Source organism: Pezoporus flaviventris, unplaced genomic scaffold, assembly GCF_033815535.1.
Source record: "Pezoporus flaviventris isolate CSIRO_AGI_PZ_B2104156 unplaced genomic scaffold, CSIRO_AGI_Pfla_v1 ptg000036l, whole genome shotgun sequence".
Lineage (NCBI taxonomy): Eukaryota > Metazoa > Chordata > Aves > Psittaciformes > Psittacidae > Pezoporus > Pezoporus flaviventris.
Window position 1 is genome coordinate 11465733 of NW_026892584.1, and position 24666 is coordinate 11490398.

Genomic DNA, 24666 nt, shown 5'->3' on the forward strand with positions numbered 1-24666 from the left:
GAGGGACAGTGCCCTTTTAAAGGTACTGGAAGGGCTGTGCTATGATGTCTTGCCAGGGAAAGAATTTTGTTTAAAGGAAAAATAGCAGCGAGAAGAAAGAGGAATTGTAGGTAAAATGATGCCGGATGTCTGCCTACTGCAGGCAGGAGGGAGCCAGCTGGGTGTCCTCGCCCAGGGCAGGCAACAGGGGAGACAGATCATGATGCTGGGATTGGGGGGGGGGGGGGGGGGTGCTTAGAGACAGAAAGGAGGGAGAGAGAAATTATATACACGAAGTAAAAGGAAATGAAAGAGAAAAATGCCAAGAATGTGAGCCTGGGAGCTGGGCTGGCTCCACTGAGCCTGCTGGGATGGGCAGAAATCGGCTGCTGGAAAGCCAGGGCTGAAATCCTAGTGCAGTCTCCCGAGGAGCCAATGTCAGGCAGGGAAATTGATGGTTTCCTTCCCTTCCTGCCTCCTCAGAGGGTTTTGGTCACCTTTTAGAGCTGTGTTCTCTGCCATCCCCACTATGTGGCCAGAAGATGCTCTATTCACAGGTAGCAGAACAGTGTCAAGTGCGGAGGCCATGGATGGGCGATGTGTCTTTTCTCCAGCACGTTGCAAAGGAGAGATCCCACATGGCAGATCCATGCACTCTAGTGTGGAAGGACTCTTCTATCTACATGTTTTCTCCTCCCATTTAATTCTGGGTCTTCCCTGGAATAGTGACCAGGGACTGAGACCCAGCAGCTCAGATATTCCTCCATTATTTATAAGCAACCTGCCCCCAGTTGTACAGGTGATACAACTGTGAACACCTAACAAATCTATGAGAGCCCCCAATGCATTTCTGAGGGGTGTGCGAGCAGGCATTGGTTAATATAGGGTGCTCCCAATGAACCACCCTGCTCTGTTGATGAGATGCCTCTTCTCCCTCAGCTGATACTTTCAAAACTTTCGGCCACAATTTTCACTGATTTTCTTTCCTGTTTTTGTCTGTTCCTTTCATACTGGGTTTCTTGGTATTTCCTCTCTGGGACCCCCTTCCAGGTGTCTTTGGTCTTGCTTATCTTTACTTGGGCCAAAGTAAAGATTTGCTGAGGTTCAAACCTGTGTCATCTAAACTGACAGTTCTCAGCTAGTCTCTGCTATACTACCATCAACTAGGTCAAATGAGCAATGGGAGACCCACAGGGGAAAGTATTGGGATGGGAGAAGACAGGGAGCACATGCCAAGGCAGATCTCCCACACTCGGTGCTGGCTACACTCAGCCAATCATTTGATTGCTTCTTTCCCACCAGGACTTGATGACACAGAATGGGATAAGCTATGTCCTCAATGCCAGCAACTCCTGTCCCAAGCCAGACTTCATCTGTGATAGTCACTTCATGCGCATTCCTGTCAATGACAACTACTGTGAGAAGCTGCTTCCCTGGCTGGACAAGTCCATTGAGTTCATTGGTGAGCTTTTGTTACAATGGTTGCAGACATTCCAGTTGTCAGCCTCCAAAACTTGGATTCTCCTTCTGTCCTCCATGGTCTTACTCCCAGCAACACTTGTCCTTTCACACAAAGAGATGGAGGGTTAGGGAGGGAGGCTAGAGTCATTTTACTCTCACCATCTCTGATCACATCAATGCTTTTCTCTCTGCTTCCTCTGCCATGCTCCAGACAAGGCCAAGGTGTCCAGCTGCCAGGTGATTGTGCACTGCTTGGCTGGGATCTCCCGCTCAGCCACCATTGCCATTGCCTATATCATGAAGACCATGGGTATGTCATCAGATGACGCTTACAGGTGAGTTTTCCCTGGGGGGCAGAGGGGTGTGATGCTGCTATGTTTCACTCCTGGAAAGGAAAGCAGGCTGAGCCCAGAGGAGAGGGTGGGGGCTCCTTGAAACTCTGTCTTGCCTTGGCTGAGTCCCAGTGAAACCAAACCAAACCTCCCTTCATAAAACGCATGCAATGAGGAATGGTTGGGAGAGGTAAAAAGGAGGGGAGAGGCAGTCCCAGCTGTACCCTGGGGCATCCTGAGGCCCCATGGTTCCCCAAGACCCCTTTCTTTGGAGGGTCTGCTTAGAAGGTCCTGGATGGTGCCTCTTCTTCCCAAAGAGGCTGAGAGAATAAGGGTGAACCACTGAAGGACCAAACACCAACTGGGGCTGTCTGTGCCTCTTGGCAGGTTTGTTAAGGACCGTCGCCCATCCATCTCACCCAACTTCAACTTCCTGGGCCAGCTCCTGGAGTATGAGAGGAGCCTGAAGCTCCTAAAGGCCCTGAAGTCGAAGGGTGACCGGAGTGAGGGAGATGTGCAGCAGGACCCGGCAGAGGCAGCTGAAGGCAGCCGGCATCCCCCACCACCTACCTCAGAGAAGGCCGAGGAGGTGCCGAGAGGCACTGGCTCGGTGTCCCCCCATGGTGACCCTGAGCGGCAAGGCGGGACCACGAAGGTCCTGTCGCCCACTGCCCTGCAGCAGGGGCTCAATGGCTTGCACCTCTCCTCTGAGCGCATCCAGGACACCAACCGCCTGAAACGCTCCTTCTCCCTGGACATCAAGTCTGCCTATTCCCCAGGCCTGCGGCAGGAGCCCCCCGGACCCCCCGGCCCTGGAGATGCCCCCAAACTCTGCAAGCTGGACAGCCCCTCTGGCCCTGGCAGCCTCAGCCCCTTCTCCCCGGGGGCAGACAGCCCCGATCGGCCGAGCGGGCCGGACCTCCTGCTGGAGGCCAAGGTGCGGCAGCGGCGAAAACACCGGCACACCGCCGGCTCACCAGCGCACGGGCTCAGCCTCAACGTTGGCGGTGCCTGCGCTGCACGCAAGAGCCCCGGCGCCGAGGACGGGCTGCCACCGCGGCTCAGCCAGCCAGCCCCTGCTCCCAGCACCGCCACCAGCGCCTGGGGTGGGGTGCACCTGGAGTCCCCCAGCACCCCGACCAGCGAGGCCGGCTGGTTTTTCGGCATGGACCCTGGCAGCACCAGCAGTAGCGGCGGGAGCCTGTTTGCCGCCGCCGGTCCGTACCCACCGCCCTTCGGCTGCGGCGGGGTGGCGGGTGGCTGTGAGATCCGGTTGAGGGACAAGGCGCGGGCTGAGCCGCGGGACGGGCGGCACAGCTGGCATGAGGAGGCCGGTGCTGAGAAGCAGTTCAAGCGGAGGAGCTGCCAGATGGAATTCGAGGAGACCATGTCCGAGGGCAGGGCCCGAGAAGAGCTGGGCAAAATCAGCAAACAGTCCAGCTTTTCGGGCAGCATGGAGATCATCGAGGTGTCCTGACACACACCGGGGGCGCCTGGAGATGCGGGATGGGGACGGGATGGGGGGATATTTAAGCTGGGGAGAGAGGGAAGGGGACAGGGACGGCGGGGTCGGGGGTCGGGGGGGGGGGGGGGGAGGGGGTAGTATTTATACCCACGTGTGCATTTTCGGGAGCGCACGCGCTGAAACCGAAACAAAGGCGGATGAGTCTTTGGAGAGTCAGGAAACACAGCGGCGGATGCTTAGTCCCCATCCTGCACCCACCCTGGTCCTTCCCCTCCATCCACACAGTTCCCCGCCCTCAGAGACCCACGCTCAAAATCTGGGCGTAAAATTGGAGCGGGAAGGGGCAGGGGTCACAGTTCTGGCTGCAGAGACGGGGCACAGCACCTGTGGAGGGGACCATATGTGCCCCTTCCCTGCACCCCGGTGCGCTAAGCATGCTCCCCGTGTTTCTCTGGCTAAGTATCCTAAAAATGCTGCACTGGAGCAGCCCTATACATATATAAATATATATTATATATAATATAAAGAAAACCAACCTGAAAACACACACAAAGGAAAAGGTAAATGGTTTTACTGCAATTTTTATTGAGACGTAAATAATATTTCAACTTTTTTGTTTTGATTTTAATTTATTGAAGCTGTTCATTCTGGCAATGATTTGCAGACAATGTGGGGCGGTACTTTCAGCTCTATTTTTACTGTGTATGGTATTTAAATCTGAAATACGAGTTTCTAAGCAATATCTGAGGCCTGTGGCTCCTTCTATAGCTCATGTCGACAACAAAGATTTTCTCCCCATTCCCTCTGGGTAGACCAACAAGGGGACAGGAGACTTTTCTGTGCACTTTTTCTAGAAACAAACAAGCAAACGAGGAAACCATAAAACCTTCTTACAACACAAATTGAGCCAGAAAACTCTTCTGGAAGCTGCTGCCTCTTCTTCACCCCTTGGTCTCTGTTTGCTTCTCCTTACCCCTGTCCTGGCCATTGCTCCCACCCCAGCCATCCTTGCCATCCTGGCTGCCACTCCATCCCAGTCATGTCCCCCTCCCTTGGGCTGTTCATCCTCACTGGAGATAGTGAGGAGGGAGTCACCTGAAGTGGAGGGAAAGGGGTTGGGTGTCACCTCCAGCTGTGCAAGGAAGGGGAAGGCATCAGAGGCTGCCACAGTGGAGGCAGGCGGGGGGGCTGATGGCAGTTGGGATTTCTTGTTGGGGGGCATCTTGCCTGCCCGCCCCAGCCCCTTGTTTCCCCCTTGCTTCAGCTACCTTGCTTGGGAGCTACGGGCACCATTTTCCATTTGAGGGCCATGGTTTTTGAAGCTTCTCCCATCCTTTGCTTCACATCCAAGAAAATCACGGGGTGTGTTTTTGCAGGTACTGGGACTCTCCCAGCCCTGTTCCCCTTCAGGCTGGCTCCCCTCCTTTAAGCAGGTGATAAGCCAGCCATACCTGAAGCTCTGCAACCTGAAGTTGTGCAAGGGGCACAACTGACTTACTTTCAGAGCTGTTTAGCTGCTTAACCCACCCTGGTGGGGAGCCAGGCTCTTGCTCCTAAACTTCAGTGTAGGCTTGTGAGAAACTGCTTTCTGGAGCTGTAGGCACTGAACTGCCTCTGCTGCAAAGCACATCTCTCCCTGTGGCTGTCTTTGCTTTCTCCCTTGTCTCGCACTAGTTTGCAAAGCTAATACCTCAGGGGTCTCTGTTCGTGCATGTCTTTGTCCTGTGTCATCCTTGGAGTGTTGTTTCTTTTTCTTTTCTGGGTCCACATGGTTTCTCTCTTTCCCTTGTTCCTCCTCTTGTTGTTCATTTCTATCTTTAAATCAAACTACACGTGACAAAACCAAATGATCTCAGGTTTAAAACTGAACACAAAGCAGAGGCATGAGGAGTTGCAATAGTGCGAGGAGGGGCTGCTCGCTTCAGCTGGTTACTTCCCCAACCACCTCTGTGTCCATGGCTGAGGCCTCCCCAGAGGCTCCTTACTTTCTGCAGGCTGGCTTTAGTTTTTCTGGTTTTCCATGGGGCCATTTGGTGAGATGCTGGGGACCACCATGTGCTCCTGTCCAGTTCCCCGAGGTGTGGCGGGGAGGGACGAGGCTTGCTGGAGAGCCAGTGATCACCTACTTCTCTTCCCACATCACTTTTGATGTGGCAAGGGATCTCACAGCCATCCCTCAAAGGCCCACCACCACCACCACCCATCATTGCCTCCACCAACCACCTTGAACCAGCTCAGTCTTGCCAAGCCAAACGTTTCTCTTTTCTGAAAGGACAATGTCACAATTATCTAAGCTCCCTTTTCAGTTTCCAATAAGCACTTGGGTCCATCCTGTGAGCCAGGCAGCTATTCAAGAGCTGCACTTGCAGCAGGGTCTCAAGGAGGCTTTGATGTGAAGTCCAAGGAGGAAGGGAAAAAGGCTTCATTCTCCCTCCAGTAAACACCCTGAGCCCAGGGTTAGTGCTGCCTGCTTCCTGCACAAGGAGTGCTACTGGTCTCCCTTCCCTTCCTGCTGCCCTCAGCAGTGGCACCTCTTCCCAAGCATGCCAGGGATCATCACCTGCTGATTTCTGCTCTGCATTGCTCAGTTCCTACCCATCCTGTAGTCCTCCAGGGCTGGTGCCAGCATGGATCAACTGAGCTCAGGTCAGCCATGTTGCTGGCAGGAGCTGGTTAGGTGTAGCTTTGGGCAATGGAAAGGGGGCTAGGTGACTTCCCAAGGAATTGAATAAAAAGAGGACATCAGGTTGGCACAGTCAGGTGGGGAGATGAGCTGAGGCATTATCAAGCTCTCCTGAAACTCATTCCGTTAGCTGACATGGCACATTATGAATGCAAAAAAGCAGCTGGAGTAAATCAGGAAGGAGAGGGCACACATTGTACATGAGACTCTAAATGCCTGCAAAGAGGCAGATAAGTGGTTTGCCTTCTGTCATCTCCACTATGCCATTCCCTGGATGCTCCTCAGCCATGTTTGAGGGGTTTAGGCACTCTTATGTACAAGACTTTAAGGCTACATCCAGAAAATATGCTTTGATGGAGCAGCCCTGCCTAAGTGTCTACTGCTAGTGCTGACCCAAAGCCATCAGGGTCGCCAAGTGGCTTACAGTTAACTGAAATGATATTTTTTTAAAATCAGGCCCTGATTTTTTTTTTTTTTTCAATCAGACCATTTTGTCCATGAATCAGATTGTGAGTTATGAGGATGGAAGTGCTGGCTTGTAGCTTTTCCCATCATCTGTCAGACAAGTCTTTTTACGGGCTTTCATAAGCCAGACAACCCAATCCAAAGGCTCACTGGAACCAAAATTCACCTTTCCAATCTAATCTGATGAAGGTGCATTTATCTGTAGGGTTCCACAGTGACAGAAGTGTGAACAGAGGAGAGGAAAGGTCTCTCCTTGCAAGGGAAGAACCATCAAAGCTGTTGAGTGCCCAGTGGTCACAGCAGTGGCAGTGGCTGAGCTTTCCACTAGGTGAAGGATGGAACAAATCACAGCTTTCCTTCATGCTAGCAGGGACATTACAACCTTATCTCCAGCCCATCTGTCCCTGGGGCTGAGCCCTCCAGCCACATCCTTCCCACCTACCTATCAGGGGGGTGAGTGAAGCCGGCAAGAGGGCAGCAATCAGGTTGGCAAGACCGAGGCAGAGGCTTGGGTTGGAGCAGGCTCACCCCCAGCCTTGGCGGCAGCATCCCCATGACCTGCTGCCTTCCTGGCCCTTCTCTTTGTCTTCTTGTTTCTTTGGATGTCCATCCCCGTCACATCTGCCCCTTAGGAGACAATGCTCCCCAGAACCCTCTCCTGCTGTCCTCTTCCCCTTCCCATCCTTAATACTAATGATAATAAGCTATCAGTGTTGTCATTGCAATCTATGAACGATAGATTTGAGTATTTATGATTATGATTATTATTATGGTTATGATTCTGTACGTTTTTGCTTCTTACTCTTTGTATGTTGCTCTTTGTTTCTCTGTTGTGAATAAATGCAAGGCCCCACCACACCTTCTCTCTGCTCCCCGCAGCCCAGCTGGGGCTGCACTCCCGGCTGTCCCAAACCCCAGGAGGCAAACCCTTGTCAGAGGAGCTGGAGGGTTGTGCTTCCTAAGGGTATAAAGACACCCAAACCCTGGGCAGATCAATTTTCTTAACTCTTCCCTTCCCCTCCTGCTGCTCCTCTCCCCTCTACAGGTGCCTACTTATGTTTGTAAAAGGCAGGAGCTCACTGGCACCAAGAATGGAGGATTAAATGGCAAAAGCTTAAAGCTTTTGTAACAGCTTCAAAAGAAGCATTGGCCAGGAATCCAGCTCATGGAATCAGCTCTCTCCAGGTCATAGTCCTCTCACCTTCTTCAGCTGGCTGCACCTACAGGCTGCATCTTCACCTGCAGGGGCTTCTTGCTCTGCTATAGCAGCTGGTTTGCAAAGCTCCCCACACACAGCTGAGCCCATGCACTGGACACTCCATTTTAGCCAGGTGCCCTGGGCTTTCTTGGCTTGAGTGTCCTCCTCATGTCAGGTGAGCTCCCCCTGCCTGGGGACAGCACAGCCTAGGGAGGACATGTGGCCAGTGTTAGAACAAGATCGGTGGCAGAGGAGCAAGGAGATATGTGAGCAGCCTCTAGCACCTGGAGGGATTCAGAAAGGGGCTGGGAGTGGCTCCCAAAATGGGGCTGGACACGGCCTTTATCTAACACTGATAAATCAGGATGTTGTAAATGAACAGAGTCCAGTGATGTTTTGTCACACCCATCGCCTGGGATCCTTGTACAACCTGGACGTTCCCAGATGATTGTAAGGTGAAGGAGACATTAGGGGAAGGGAAAAGGAACCCTGTCTGCACTGCGGTACGAAATATTCTCCATACTGCGCCAGCCCCATGAAGAGTTATTTTAATTTGCAGGGTTTAACACCACCCTTCTCTCAGTGGCCTGGGCATGGTCTCTTGTCTCTGTCATGACTTTGCTTCACTGTGGTTCGGGTCCTTCTCATCATGCTGTTCTGAACTCATTTCCGAGATTTCTCTGAGGCCATGCAGGAGAGCAAATAGCTCAGGTCTCAACCCTCTCTTGGGAGACCTTGGCAGACCCCCACTGGGGTCCTGGTCTGGCATCACCCTTCCTACCTCACCTGCCTTTTGGGCAGCCATGGACAAGGAGGGAGCAGGCAGGTCCCAACCACACCAGGGCTGAGTCTCCTCACCTTCCACCCCATCCCTGCAGGATCAGGCCTTTCCTCAGCAAGCACAGCACGGGGGGCTCTGCACCCATCCTGGTGTACCTGGGGACTCCTGAGCAAGGAAAAGAGGCTCTGGCCACTAGCCCTACCACCCTCCCTTCCTCGCTCTTTGGCCAGTGCCAGTATTGGACCCAAGGAGACACCCTGTCCCTGCCTCATCCTTATTTATTTATTACCAGAGGCTGTAAACAGCAGTGCTTTTCTACCCTCTACTTTCTTTTCCTTTCTTTTGTATTTTGGAACAACGTGTTGTAATAAATACCCAAATAGGTGTTTTAACAGCTGGTGTCAGCCTTGGTTTTTGAGGGCCAGACCTTCTCAGGGTGGGGCTGGAAGGTCCTCTCTGGGGCACTGGGGGAGGGCAATGGACCTCTGGCTGCCTCAGTGGAGGCTGAAGCCAGTGGAGAGCTGGACACACAGCCAGACCCATGTCTATGTATAGGAACCAACAGCTTGAAACTGCAGCTGGATGACTTCAAAGCAGAAATAAGACTCATGGCTGAGGAAGTAAGGGGATAAATCCCTTGGGCATCCAAGGGCCCATGAACTGCAAACAGCCACTCTAGGGGTTTCTGATGGTCCTGTGTGTAACTCGTGGCTCTGAAGCAGTAGGCAGGCAGCTGAGCAGCCCCTTTCTAGTGGAAAGGACTGGCCACGTCCTGCTCCGGATGGGTATATCCAAGGGTAGAAGATGGTACAGCTTGCCAGCTAAAGAGCATAAAGGCATGGAGTGTTTGCATTGAAACTCGTTCTGGGGGGTTTCTTGTTGGGTTTTCTTTGCCTCCCAGCTATCGTCTGCTCTCACCTTCCTCCTGCCATGGAGGCAGCATATATAGCCACACGCTTGCTGCGCACTACAGCTAAACCCTATAAACATTCCCTGGTCCCCCTGCGGCTGAGTTGTTGCCTCTTCCCCTTGGCAGCAACTGTGCTGTGTTTGGGTGGTCACTGACCAAGCAGCCCCATTTTGGCTTGGCTGTGCTCAAGCAGAAGCTGGTGTAAGCATTTCTCTGATCTCCCCAGCAGCAGGTTTGCTTTGGAGGGAGGAGAAAGCACAAGCAGGCTCCCTGCAGTTCTGGCTCCAGAAAGCCGCAGCACTTATTGACTTAAATGCAGAAGGGACATCTGTCCCCATGGCTGTTTTCCATAGGCTGGGCTAAATACCCTGGTCTTTCACAAATCCACTCTTCTCATCCAGCTGCAATAGCAGTGTCTTTTGTAGAGCCTCTTAGAACTACTGGAATCATCTGCTGCTGGGGTAGAAATTACACTGTCCAGTGTGAAGCTTTGGCCTCTTCTACAGCTGACCCCACTAGCAGCTTCAGAGGGGCTGTTTGCATGCCCTCCTCTCTCAGCCACTTGTTGCCATGTGTGACATGGAAAGGGAAAATTATTTAATACAGAAACATGAGTACTGCTCCCATCTCACTCCCCGTCTACCTGCTCCTGGCTTCATTTTTCCAAACCTGCTGCCCTGGGGAGGATGCTGCAGCAGAATTCCCAGGGCTGACATCTCGTGTCGCTGCTTCCACAGGCACAGCTAAATCCCGTTGTGTTTTAGAGAGGAATTCCCTCTGGGCCAGTAGACTGGAGGGGACCCAGGTGATGCTGCAGGGTGTCTGCTCTTAGCTGGGGCTACAAGTATGCGGAGACTCTATCCCCTGGCAAAGGCACCCCTGGGTGTGCACCCAGCGCAGCTTCCTTCCCCTGCCCCAGTGCCGAGGCTGCCTCTCCTCTCACTCCTCGTGGTTTGAGCGGCAGAAACCATTACTGCAACAAGAAACCCAGGAACGTCCTTTTTCCAGCTCTTTGGCTTTTATTGACTCAGAATGGCTGCCAAGCCTATAAATAAATGTTCCTTGTGCTAAATATAGCAGCCACTGAAATAGGCTGCCGGCTATTTATTTAGCTTTTAGCCTCTTTGAAAGCTTGCCAGTCCGTACTGCCTTTACCTTCTCACTGTCCCACCCCAGGCTGCAGCCACCCACCGCGGGGGCATGGCTGAGTCAGCACGGGGAGAAGGGGTCGAAGCAAGTCAGCCCTGTCTCCACAGGGCTGGAAAGCCAGGGAGGCAGGGTCCAGTGCCAGAGGAGCCTCAGCCCCCTGTACCTCTTCCCAGAAGGCTGGGGGTCCCCAGGAGGGACATTTGCTGTCGTGGTTGGGCAGGGGCTGAGCCAGCCACAAGCTGGTTTCCTCTCCTGGGAGGACTCAGGACCTTCTTCCAGCACTGGAGCCTGGAACAGAGAATTAATCATCTCCTGCAGGCTTTCCAGCATTAGGTGATGTGCATTGGTTTTCCACACTTTGCAGGAGTTTAAGTACTCCTGGTGCTCAGAGATGCTGTTTGTCAGGATGCTGAGGGCACCCAGGGGTATAAATTGACGCACACCCCCCATGCACCCCTGCTCAAGTCAGGACACCCAAACCTGTACCCCAAGCCATGCTGTAGCTGTGACCTGGCCCCAGCTCCCATGTGCACCTCAGGCAATGTTGCAGCTGTGTACCCTGCTGCTTCTAGTAGAACCCCTGGCTCAGCTCCACTTCACTGCATGTCTGGAGAGATTAGCCCTTATTAGGGCACTCTGAGACCCTCCATGAGGTGACTGTTCCTCCAGAGCCCTGTTGGTTGTGCATTGATGCAAGAAGGGATGAGCTTCACCCCTCCAGCACTGATGGAAAGCAAGGTGAGGGCTGCTTTTGTCCTGCAGGCATTGCCTCACACCCTGAGCCTAACAGAAATAGGATGTTGCTCACCTTGGGCTATGATGACTTTGCTGCATCTCCACACCAGTGAAGGGAAAAACCCCATCACTCCCTGGAAAGCCACATTTGCTTCTGGAGCAATCCAAGACATTAATAATGCTTAGCACTTACAGGGGGTTTTGCTAAACATGAGCTAATCCTTACAACACCAATGGGAAGGAGAAAAGTAATTATTGTTATTTGGCTTAATTTTTCCTTCTCATGTACCCCTGCAGGTGGGGATCAGCTCTACCAAATTCTGAGAGCTCTGGAAATCAGAGGAGAATCCTACTCACCCCAGCTTGTGCACATAGGAAGCCTGGAGCAAAAATGCAAGAGGTCACCCAGGAAGGCAGAACTGGAGCAGAACTAGTGTGTGAGGGAGATCCTGGCCCCATCCTGCTCCCACACCACCAGGTTGTAATTCCATAGTTGTTAGGGTAACCCTGGGCCCCTTGAGGGTCTTCACCTACAGAATGCCAGAGGGACGTGGCTGCTTTATGTCACTGCTTACCTTCCTCTCCACAATGTCACTTCACAAGCTGGTGAGATACCTTGCTCTCAGTGGCAGTAGATGCAGGCAAGGCTTGTGAGCATATTAGTTTGGAGTACTACTGCAGTGAGTCCCAAAATTCCTACCCATGACACTCTTTCCAGAATCACAGCCCTGGACTTGGGTTGGGATGTCCTGGGTGAGAGTGAAGGCCAAAATAGGGTCAGCTGCCTGTCTGGGTCCTTTGCAGGCAGAAAGGGCAATTTTAGAGTGTTCCCTGAAATCAGCAATGCTCCACGGCCACCCTCTTCAGCTGAAACCCATGCACTCTGTGTCTGAGTGGACCCAGATGATGTCATTTAGTTTTCCAGGCTTCTGGGCTGAGCCAGCAACTCGAGCCAGAATGACTGGAGATGCTTTATTTAGAAGGAGCCCAAGTGCAATCCAGCCCAGGCCTTTGCAGCACCCCTCTGCCACCTCCCATCCCTGCTGATGCAACCCTGGCTGCAGCAGGGACACCAAGCTGACTCAGACGAGGTCGCTCTTGGGAAGCTCAAAGTGATACCCTGTGGGGTGGGTGGGAAGAGGGGATACTTCAAGAGGCAGGTGAGGGTGATGCTCTGTCTGTGCTGCACACTGGCCCCAGGACCAGGGAACCTCCAGGTCCTTCTGGGCAATGTGCACAGCAGAGGAGCACTCATCTTCCCAGGTGCTTTTTCCCTCCCTCCTGCTCCCTGAAAAACTCAGCCCAGGCTCCCTGGCATGGCAGCAGCCACCCTCCTCATCCTCACACTAGCCAAGCTTCCGGCTAGCTTCAAGGGCTTTTTAGACTGAAAGCAAATGTTTTCCCCCACTAACACCCCTTAACCTGCCTCCTCTCCCTCAGCAGTATCTCCTGACCTGCAAGTGGCTAAGAATAGCCCTGCCACTGGCTCCAGTCTGGTGCTGTTTGCTCAGTGACTCAGAGCTGGCCAGGCAGGCACTTACTCAAAGGGCCCCATTACTCATCTGTCTGAATTGCCCCAAGGATGGGGTTTGTGTCTCTCACTCGACTTTCCTTTAAAGATGTCTTATTTATTTCTTTTTAATAAAGCTGCCATCCACAAAGAGAGGTAATTATCCTGCTGTGGATTTACCACTAAACATGTGTGCTCCAACCCGAAATGCTGCAACACCCATTGATCATGCTGGCAGCCCCTCAGTACTGCTCCTGCTCACTGCCCTGCCAGAAGGGAACTGTGTGGGCAGGAGCAGGGAAAGGAAAATGCCCCATAACTGCATTTCATGGCACCTGGTTAAGCATGCAAACGAAAATCCTCTCCTCCAGAAACCACCCATGTTGAATGCCAGCATGGATCTGGCTGTGCCGAAATCCAACTGGCCCCTCAGATGCCCAGGGCATGATCCAGCTGCTCCCATCTTGCTCACAGCCCACATTAATTGCAACCCTCCTTCCTCTCTGCGGGGTGTCTTATTGCCCCTGCAGTGGGTGCTGCCATGTCTGCAAAGCACCTTGGCAAATTTAAACAGGCCTCCGTGTTAAAAAGCCACTCCATTTCCAAACGACAAAAAGGCAGCATCTTCCCATTCTGGTTTGCTCCCCTGAGGCACTTTCCGAGTCACAGCCAGTTGCTGCTGGGAACAGAGCTGCATCCTGAACGATGCACATCTGTGTCTACAAGGAGCTGACATACCAGTGCTTCCACTGCTGGGGGAGGACAAGACTCCTTCGCCTGCCGCAGCTCTGTGGGGACAGTGCACAGGATGTGGCAAGCATGGTGCTATCAGCAGGGTTGGAGGATGTGTGCTGGGATGCCAGCTGTGATGGAGCATGCATGGGGTACCCCAAGCTAGGTCTGGTTTGTCTGGTTTGCAGAGATATGCATTGGATGCAAATAAATCCACCCTGCATGGAAGGGGGGGGGGGGGGGGCAGTTGGTCTGGATTTAGGCTGTGACTGCAGTGCTTCTAATCACCACCCTGCCCTGGGTCTCTGTGTAAGAGATGCTAAAGGCCTGATCCTGTGCTGCAAACACAAAGGAAGCCTTTCCATCCATCTGGGATGAGCAGACCCCCAGTGTTCCTCTGCAAAGCACTGTACAGGAGAGCCTCAGAGGAGATGGTGTCTCCAGCTCTGCAGCATTGAGCTCAGCCAAGGCAACAGCAGTCAGGGATGCAGGACAGAGGGAAGCAGAAGCCTGGACATCCATCCGTGGGCTGAAAATTAAGCCCCTGCATGCTCCAGTATACGCATATTTGTGTGCTCCCTCCATCCCAGTGACCTCCTGCGTCAGCGTCAACCCATGGGGCCATCTGGCTGGACGTGATGCTTTAGAAGAGCAGGACCAACCTGCCAAGCTTGCTTCCATCTCACAAACCTCACTGCCACCCCTGGCATCCATCACACTGCCAAGGGCTGCCAAGGGCACAGCAAAGCCGGGCCACACCAGAGGAGGCAATAGGCCATTGGTGGCCCAAACCAGAGCTTCATGGAACAACTTTCCCTGGCACCTGCCTCAAAGCCGGGCTCTGAGCAGGGTTGAAGGAAAGTCCTTGAGATGTTATCTTGAACAAAAGCCGTGCCTTGGCCCTGCAGAGTCCCGCAGCCCGGGCAGCACCCACTCTGCAGTAACGTATGTGAGCAACCTCTAGTGGCAGCTCCCGATGGCTCAGGAGCTCTTTAAACCACGGAAAAACTGCCTAAGCAACACCAGGAGATGGGAAGGGGGAGAGGAAGTTTAACCTCATGTCATGTCCTTCAGGAATGCTCAGGGCGATGCTCAGTGCAAACAAACCCCATTTTGTAAGTGTGCTGAAGCACCACTGCGGGTGTTTGGTATGAGGAGGATGAGGAGGAAGAGGAAGGGAAGAAAATGAGCAGCTACTCACACGTGTTGCTGAACAGATGCAGGACAGAAGTCTGGAGGGCAAAGCTGTCTGCAAGGCAATAGCCAGCGGTGGATCAGGAGCCACCAGCCGGGCTCTGGACCCACCAGGCTGCATGACACATAAAAGAGCAGGTGCCCACCTCTGTGCTTCAGAGTTGAAATCTTTTGCACCCTACAGGTGCAAATTACTGCATAAGAGCAAGGCCACGCTGGTTCAGTGTCTCTGCAAGCAACCTGCCCTCCTGGCTGAGTAGGACACATCAGCTCTGGTGGCCATGGTGTGCAGCTCCCTTCTTATCTCCAGCACACCAGCTATGAAAGGTACTGGGTAAGGAAAAGGCTCTGTGTGTTCCTAAGAGCTACATCTGTCCTGCTCCATTCACCTGAACCATGTGGTTTAAGCCTTTCACGTCTCTAAAGCCACTGAAGACTGGGTTTAGGCTAGGACACTGGCAAGTGTTGGGCTTCTGACAGGTGGCTGTACGAGATGCTACAGTCCCTTCCACTTCTAGGGCATCCTTCTCTGCAACACAAAACCCCCTTACCAACATCCCAGCCTGTCCTCTTCATCAGCAAGAGAGGTCAGTGACAGGTCACCACTGCCTTCCAGACTGTGTGTCCCATCTGTGACCCATGTATGCGGTCTCTAGCATCAGGAGCTGCGAGAAGCTCAGCAAGAACCCTTTCTGGCCTAACCAGTCATTTCAGGGTGTGCAGGAATGCTGCTTCCTTCAGCCTGGCTTCAAGGCTTGGCTTCGGCTTTGCCCCAGCATCCCCTGGGCACAGCGCAGTGATGAAGCGTCTGCATTAAGGCCATGGGAGCCTCCACACAGTGTTGCTCAGCAGACTTGGTGGTGCCCCGAGCAAGGGCCAGACTGCCTCATCTCCAGCCAGGGAGTATTAACCTTCCCCCACCAGAGACATTCCTCAGACCTTGCTGATGCCAAGCAAAAGTACATCATAAAGTCAAAGGGCTGCAGGGCTGCCTCTCCCTGCACTGTTAATTGCTGCACAGGCTACCCATTTGGGACAAGAGCCAGGACTTGCAGGAGATGCTCCCTGCAAGTACCTGGCACATCTGCCTCTCACTTGCTACAAACCTCTGGGACAGACTGTTGTAGATGGCCAGGATTTTTTGGGTATGCAGTACCTGAGACAATGGCCAGGAGCCCAGGGCTCTGTGCCACTTACCCCTGCTGCAGGGTGAGCCCATAGAGCTGTGGGTTCAGTTCTGGCACCATGCTGAGAGGGGAACACAGATGGTACAGACAAGTCAGAGACAGGAGAAGAGCAATTTCCACCAAGGCAAAGGCACTGGCTGATTAAGAAGTGCCCGTGGCTGCTGTAGCTGAGGTCATCGTGCCACTGGGCCAGCATATTTGGGATGCATTAGGATGACTGTGAACTTTCTGACTTCCCCTCTTCTCCCTTGGCTCTGTAATTAGTCCTCTGGGCCACACAGGGTTCCTGAAATGCTTTCAGCTCTGATGATTTTGCTTAGCTGTGGGAACCTGAAGAAAAGATTAGATTGGATATAAGGAGGAAATTATTTCCTGTTAGGGTGGTGAGGCACTGGAATGGGTTGCCCAGGGAGGTTGTGAATGCTCCGTCCCTGGCAGTGTTCAAGGCCAGGTTGGATGAAGCCTTGGGTGACATGGTTTAGTGTGAGGTGTCCCTGTCCATGGCAGGGGGGCTGGAACTAGATGATCTTAAGATCTTTTCCAACCCTAACTATTCTATGATTCTATGATTCTAAAAAAAGGAAAATTCAGTATGCCTCTGCAAATTCTATTCACCACACTTCCCCAGTTCCCCATGCTGCAGCACTGGGTGCAAAGCTGGCACAGGGTAGACAAACCCTGACAGACAAAGCAGGGGTGGGCAGTAAACAGAAATAGCTGAGGCTTAGATGCTTCCTGCAACAGGCCCTGGGCATGGACTCCTGATGGTAACTGGTTTCACCCCAATCCCACAGGTGTGCGCGTTGCACTCCTTCAAAACGAGGCGATCAAACACCTAGCAGAACAGCAGTGAGAGTATGGAGATCCCTTAGGAAGAGGAATAACCCCCTTGAGCAAGGGAATAATCCCTCTTTGGGGTATTTTTATATCAAAGGGGATGCAGCCAGCAAGGTAGCCCAGGTCACTGCAGGGAGTCATCTAGCTCAGATAACCTCTGCGGTTTTGCCAGCTTCACTGTGCATGATAGCACCCAGCCAAAGACCAAGCCTTGATACATTCCTCACCAAAATAAACCCAGTCCATGCACAAAGAAGTAATGAAAAAGGATCCTCCTGATGCTTGCTGCACCAGGCAGTGCTGTTGTCAGAGCCAAAGAAACAATATCAAGCCTTCCTCTGACACGAACAGGCTGCCCTTGGCTCTTGCACCCACCAATGCTATTAGCAATGAGCTCACCCCTCTATTATCGCTGATCCAGGGAGTCTGGTGGCTCTTGAAAACTCAGCTATTGATCCACGCCTCTTAACATGTCCCCCTTGAGCCTTTGATTTCAGGAAACCTCTTTGCCTTTCCTCTCCTTGTCTCTTCTCTGCAGCCCCCAGGAATGCTTTTCTGAGGAACCTTGAAGTTGGAAGTTAAGGGAAACACAATCAGGACTGCAGAGAGAAGGGCAGGGGTTTAGCCTGGCCAGCACCACCTGTTTGGCTGACTGTGTGTTTTATTTGTCCTTTCTGAATTCCCCAGTGGAGGAGGGGGAGGACATTTTCTCCCAGGTTAAGGCTGCAGATTAAGGGAGGGAAAACCAGATGCTTTGCATGGGAACCCACCCCATATGGTCTCTGCTCGTCCATGGGATGAACTTTCTGAAGGGGCTGTGCCCATGGCAGTGTCCTCTCCTCCCTCTCCCACACGTTCAGAGCTGTCAGCATGACTTCTACCTATGGGTAAAGAGATGACTGCATCTCTATGCAAACTCACTCACGTGGCAAGTCTGTTAGTCTGCCAGGGAGCACTCAGTTATTGGTAATGACCAAGTCAGCAGCATCCTGCTCCCCCTGAAGGACTATCCTGCACCATTCCAGCCACTTCTCCCATTGGTTCAGGTCCAGCTTGCCCAAGCAACCAGGTGGTAGAGTGAGCAACCACGCTGAGCAGCTGGGGCACCAAAACAGACTGGTGGAGGTACAGCCAGAAACCATGTCATCTACTCTGGGCTCCTTTCCTAGGCATGAAGCAAACAACTTACTGCCCAACCCCTTATAAAATGGGATCCCTCACTCCTCCCACATCCCCCAGGAAGACTTTCAGGTGCCTGGGTGCACTTCATAAATGACTAATGAGCCATCACAAACATTAGTGCTAGTGCCAGCTGCCAGAAGCAAACTAAGAGCAAGCCCTCCCTTGCGTTTATCAGCTCCACTCAGGAAGCAGACTTGCCTTTGACAACAGCCAGATGAAGAAACAGGGCAGACAAGCAACAGCCCAGTGCCTTGACCAGGCAAGCTGAGGCTGGCACCTCACAGGAAGGAATGACCATTAGAAGAGGGAGGAAAAGTCACGTCTTGCTGCAGCCGCCTTCACTGAGCTCCTCCAGAGAGGGGGATTTGGTGGTGGCTGTGGTTTTCCCTGGAGATAGGTTAGGGCTCACAGGGAGAAGTCTCTCCTTTTGGTATGGGTTTGTGGATAACAGAGCCATGGAGCATGTGGATGTCCCAAGGAAACCTCCACACTGAGCCAAAGCCCTGTTGTGCCCAGCACAGGGGTTTTCATCTCTTCCTTTTAAAAAGCTCATGCAGCTTCAGCTTGCAGATAGGTCACACACCTTGGAGCAGAAGCGTGATCTCATGAAAGGACCAACAGGTGCACTTCCATAAGCCCATGAAGATAAACTGCAAGGAGTTGTTTCAGCCAGTTCCATGCAACAAATGATGATCCTACAGTAAAAATGGTGGCATTTGTTTTAAGTGGTGACTCAGTCATGGCACCATTGGATCCCCACAGATCTGAGGAAATCCCCTAGGCAAAGCTTTCTTACCCCTTACCCTGCCCTCCTGGATTTCATGTGGTAGCACATTTCAATGGGCAGCAGCCAGAATTTAGCTGACTCCTTGCACTTACTGCCCTTGCTGTCATTAGAGTCAGAGGAGAAACAGGACAGATGACCTTCCATTGCTAACACTGCAAAGTAGACATGGAATAAAGGTGACTTTTGTTTACAGCATTTTCTGGAGAAATCAACACTTCCTATACATAGAAAAATCAATTAAATGCTGCTTACCAAATAATTATCCATTGGTTTGAATAACCTGCATCAATGGAGCCTCACGGGGCCACCCATGCACCCTAAATCTTCACGAGCATCTCCTGAAATCATGCAGGCCAAACCATCCCACCTCTCAACACTCCCGAATCCCTCCCAAAACTCCTTTTGCCTCCACAAGGACCACAGACCCATCTGCGCCCAGACAGAAAGCATGTTACCGGTTGGGAATAGCTTTCAAATCTTCCCCCCCAACTCCATCTCCAGAAGGAGCTTTTATTGCTTGCTGTTCTTACGGCCATCAGATGGTGCCATTGAGTCTTGTTGGGATGCGAAGTCCTGAGGACAGCAGGCTAGCACTAGGAATCATACGCTTATCTCACGGGCAGGGAGCAGAGCTTTATTTAGAGCTTTATTGTCCAGTTCCAAATATGCCAAAATAAAGAGATTTCTTTTTCTTTTTCCTAGCATAGGCGTTGGAAAAGTAAAGCAAAAGTGGGGTTTCTGCTGTTCCCAAATACGTTAACAAGCATCTCTTGCTGTTTTTTCTATGGGCTTTTCTTTGCACAAGTCTTGCAAGACGGGTTATCTTTTTGCAGCTGGACTCCAGTGCAGAGCAAAATCAGGTGACAGCAGTATGGGAGCACTTCAGCTCTAATTTCTGCCCCCAAAAAGGTGTGTTCCCTGCTGGAAATATTTGGAGATGAACTGAGTTCATGTAGCAGGGCCAGAAATGAAAGAGAGCAGCAGCATTAGCAAAAGCTTCCTTTTCCCTCCATGACAGCAATGTGGGACTGACTTGCCTTCCTCAGACAGTTAAAAAGCAGGCAGTACACTGCCTGGTCCTTGGGGGAGACTGTCTCCCTTCCACCTCTCCCTGCCTCTTACCCCCTGGTTTTTAGCACAGAGTACACAGTAAGGAGAAGAAGCTTATGCATCAAGGCATGCTGCTTGTGATGTGCTAATCACATGTGACATCTTCCCTCTAGATCTGGGGCCAGGACTTCTAGTGCTTTGGTATTAATAATTCTCTTCTGTGTTTTGTGTTGTTTTTTTTTTTTTTTTCCCAATGGCCAGATCCTGGTACAGGCTGCCCTGCTGTCCAGCTGAGGCCTCTACCTGGCATTGCAAATATGCATGAATAACAACTGATTAGTGCTTTTCCTGGGTTGGTTTTCAGCTTTAATTGTGCAAGATGAAAGAGGAGAAAAATGCTAGCAACATGAGGAAGGAGGGAGAGGAGAAATAATTACAATTGCATTTAGCCAGTGATAAGAATGGCTGCTGAGCTAGACTGAGTGGTTTCCAAGCAGGGTGGGAGCCAGCTGCAATTTCACAACATAATATTTACTGCACCCTTAAAATAACTTCTCCCTGCCCCCAGGGTGTCACAGGAGCTGAAGAGCAATGTGTGCCCCTTTCCTGTGCAGCCCTAGGCTGCTCTGTGCTTGGTTATCAGCTGGCAGCTGTCACACGTGTCGCCAAGGCACCGAGCCCCAGCCAAGAGGGCTGGAGCAGAAAGGAGGGGATGCTTTGCAGACCCAGCGCTGGGAAGGCAGCAGGCAGGGTAGAGCTAGCTGAGTTCTCCTCTGTGCCCCCTGAAGAGCAGCTTCCCCGAACCATCTCTAATTGCTCATGTGAGATGTATTTACAGAAGTGACTGTTTGTGCAGAGCACAGCAGACAAACAGACTCCTGTTCTGCCAGGCACCCTTTGTAATCGGTGGGGGCTGGGAACACTTTAATGCAACCATTGGAGACCTCATTTGTACTGTGGGCACCAACCCTGCGCGGGGCTGGATGGCGCCTGAGGGATGCTGAGCCTTGATCCCACTCCCGACCTCAGCAGCAGTGGGAGGCACAGAGCAGCTGGCCGGATCCAGCCCTCTGCTTGCTCTCACCCACGTTATGCGAGCAAGCCATGTGTCCTCACTCAACTTGCTCCAAGCTGAGCCTGCAGGACCCACAGAGCAAACCCTTGGGTGTGATCTGGCACATGAGTCATCATCCCGTGGCTTGCAAATCCAAAGCTGCTTCCATTCAGGCGTACAACTGCAAGGGGAAAATTCTGCCCTGCATGAGAAGTGCCTCATACATGTGAAGATGGGCTGCCCATCTCCTTGCTCTGAAGGAGACATGACAGAAGATCTGAGGTCACTTTGGGGGTCACATGGTGAATGGCTTTACGTGTAGCTTTACCAGAGGGAAAGACATGCCAGGAAATTGTTCTTTGCCTTTGCAAGTAATGTCAAGGACTTGTTAAAAGCATCCAGGACTCTGAAGAACAGACTTACAGGCTCTTTTCTGCTCGCTGTTTTTTTCCGAGGTGGAGGTCTAGCGGGAGTTTTGCCATCTGGGAGAGACATGCAGCATTAGGAAAATAATGCAAACAGTTTCCGGCACTGTCTCCATCTTCCTGCAAAACCAGTGGGGATGGGCAAGCCCTGGCTTCCAGTTATGTGCAACACCTTTTCCTTGCAGACAGCCTAAGACTCAACCTCACAGAGTGGACATCCCTATCCAAACTTAAAAATGCATGTCCTGCTTCTCACCCTGTGCCCTTTTCTCACCCTGACACAGGCAGTAGGTTAAGATACACTCGGGGAAGAACTTATCAGTAAGGAAAAGCAGCAACAACAGGGCTGGTGTGTGTCTCCTACTTCCCCGTTCAAGAGGCCATTCAAATCGGCTAGTGCTCATCACACAAAACGAGAGCATGGGTTTGGTTTCAGCCTATCCATAATGATGCAGCATCCCCAGCACTGGGACAAACAGAAACCTACACTCATTTGGCTTACAGAGCTCTCTGACACATACTTGTCAGCCCAGCATACTGACCCCACAAGTGGTCACGGGTGGTTTCCTAAGCTTCCCAGCTGAAATTAAAACTCTCTTGGCTACTATTCAGTTCACTTTAGCATAATTTTTGTATCCCCCACTTGGAAGAATAGAGAAAAAACCCTAATTTTTAGCACTCCTAAGCACTGAAGATTTTTGACCATTTACACATCATCTCCCGCAAGGCTTTTGATGTAGAGGGATTTTCCAGCTGGATGCTGAAGTGTGAGGCAGGCATGGTAAAGTAATACCTAATTAGTCAGGGAAAAAAATAAAACCCAGTCACCACCAGTCTTGTGCTTTAACATCCACTCGTAAGTTGCTGTTTAAAAGAGGAAATGCCTAATACTTTTATTCTTCTGTGACTGGGGGAGAGAGACTGAACTTTGTTCAACATCCCTGGTAATGCAGACCCCCAAGGGCAGAGCTTTCAGCCCTCTCCCAGACATCTGCATACAAGTCATATTTCCCAGCTAGTTCTGTAACCAAAATTTCATTTATTTTTTGTTTCCCAGTCTGGTCCTCAGCAGGATTGATTGTCTTGCTGCAAGGCTATATCTAAAATGTCTTACTATTACTGGCAGCAATCAATATTTATAACCACTCACAGTGTTTATTTATAAAAAAAAAAAATCAAATGTTCCAACCAAGAAGAGATGCTGTTATTAATATCCAGCATGATTAACAATCACATTCAGAGTTGCAGAGAGGCCCACGCAGTCAGACTCAGGCACTTTGCTTTTTCTAATGGCTCTGCAGGAATTTGAACTGTAATATGTTTCATGCACAGGGACAAAGACGTTTTGTCTCAGGGAAGGAGTATGTGGATGTTTTTGACTTAAAAAGCCAGTGCCACATTCAGAACTCCACAAATGCACCATTTTGATCCCAAGCCCATCAGTCTCCCATGTCATCCCAGTGAGGGTGTATCTCCCCATTGCTGAAGACCCAGATCTGAGCAGCAGATTTGCATCTTGCTGAACAACGTTGCACCCTCTACGTGTCAGGGCAGCCATCACCTGCTCTGCTTCTCTGCCACCCACTGGAAATACCTCAGCCAGGCAAATAAGTTCACATCTCTGCCTACTGAGGCTTCTCAGCTGCCCAGGCTAAGATGTTGTCTCAAGTCAAGAGAAGGAAAACTCATACAGCCCTGAGCAATGCTTTCTTTTCTCCTTCACCTGTTCCTTCAGCGCTACCGCAGCCACTTAAGGAGAGAAGAGGGAACATGCAAAGCTGTTGTCAAGGTATCAAGATACGAGGCTGCTTAGCCCCACATCAAATATTAGGTGGTGAGGGAGGGACAGGTGTTTCTGATGCAATAAGCCAGTAAGGGAGCAAAGTTCATTCCCACTCCACAGCATTCTGTGTTGCACTTTTCCTGCTGCGGGAGGTAATGGCAATAAAATCAGAGGCAGTAAAAGGACAGAGCTGAAGAGAGACAGGTACCTTGATTACTTCCTTATAGCCGTTTGTCCTCTGTAGCACTGCTTTATTACCAGATGGGCAAAGCAAGCTGACTGAAAAATGAATATGAAAATCAGCTATATGTGACACATGCTGTCTGCACTGCTATCAGACATCCTGTTTTGCACAAATCTGGTCATGACAACCACAGGAGGGAAAAATAAGGAAAGAAACCTTCAAGATTGCTACTCCAAGGCAGCTCTCAGCCAGCACTGAGCCAGTCTCAGGACTGCAGGGTCTCTCTTGAGGGGTTATGGGATCTAGCAGAGCCCTCTGATAGACTGGGACAGCACTCAGGTCCATGCTATCCTGTACCTTGGCTTTCATGATGAGCTCTGCAGAGCTTTACATGACTGCCAAATCCTCATGCAAGAGGTCTGTGTGCCCTAATTCCTGTTGTCTGGTCTGTATGAGATCCCCCTCAGCCTCCCTTCAGTTCCCAAAAAGCCCTGGTGCTTCTGTGGAACACCTGTGAACAAAGCCACCCTATGCCTGAAGGCCAGGAGGAGCAGGGTGTGCACTTTTTTCAGGGTCCTTTTGTGCCAATCAGGTCAGGGGATACAGGTGGTAGAAAAAGGAGAAGAGGAGCAAGTGAATGCAGTTTTCCTTGCAATGCACCACAGGCCAAAAGCCTTACAGTCCAGATCCTGCAATCCCACAGGGCACACCACAGCCATTCTTCCCAGACTGGCAATAATCATAGAATCATAGAATAGTTAGGGTTGGAAAGGACCTTAAGATCATCTAGTTCCAACCCCCCTGCCATGGGCAAGGACCCCTCACACTAAACCATGTCACCCAAGGCTCTGTCCAACCTGGCCTTGACCACCACCAGGGATGGAGCATTCACAACTTCCCTGGGCAACCCATTCCAGTGCCTCACCACCCTCACAGTAAAGAACTTCCTCCTTATGTCTAATCTGAACTTCCCCTGTTTAAGTTTTAACCCGTTACCCCTTGTCCTAGCACTACAGTCCCTGAGGAAGAGTCCATCCCCAGCATCCTTGTAGGCCCACTTCAGATACTGGAAGGCTGCTAGGAGGTCTCCATGCAGCCTTCTCTTCTCCAGGCTGAACAGTCCCAACTTTCTCAGGCTGTCTTCATATAGGAGGTGCTTCAGTCCCCTGATCATCCTCGTGGCCCTGCCTGGACTTGTTCCAACAGTTCCATGTCCTTTTTATGTTGAGGACACCAGAACTGCACACAATAGTCCAAGTGAGGTCTCACGAGAGCAGAGTAGAGGGGCATCCTGTTAGACACAAGTAAGATGGGATAGTAATCCAGGGAAGAGTTTGTGCAAATCCCTCCAACGTCAAGCATTACAAACCTCCACAATCTCTTGTGCTTATTACCACAACTGTATGCCAAGGACCATCTCTCATTAAGCACCTTATATTCATGTCCTACAGTGTCTGCAGGTCCGTGGCCCTGAACAAGGAGCACCCTTTCTTTATGTGTGTGCATAGGGCTTAGTGCAAAATAGCCCCACAGCCTGCCAGGCTTGCTATTGTCAAACAAATAACAGCTGTTATGCATTTTTA

At 51.5% G+C, this 24666-nt stretch overlaps 1 protein-coding gene across 5 annotated transcripts in view; it reads left to right on the top strand.

The window, feature by feature from the left end:
- Nucleotides 1-8756, top strand: part of DUSP8 (dual specificity phosphatase 8) — a 46727-nt gene extending 37971 nt beyond the window's left edge. For all 5 annotated transcript variants that reach the window (XM_061463107.1, XM_061463109.1, XM_061463108.1 and 2 more), the window contains 3 exons: nt 1282-1441; nt 1652-1775; nt 2160-8756. In XM_061463107.1, the coding sequence (XP_061319091.1) occupies nt 1282-1441; nt 1652-1775; nt 2160-3249 (1374 nt within the window). In that variant the 3' untranslated portion in view covers nt 3250-8756. The remainder of the gene's footprint in view (nt 1-1281; nt 1442-1651; nt 1776-2159) is intronic.
- The last annotated feature ends 15910 nt before the right edge of the window (nt 8757-24666 follow it).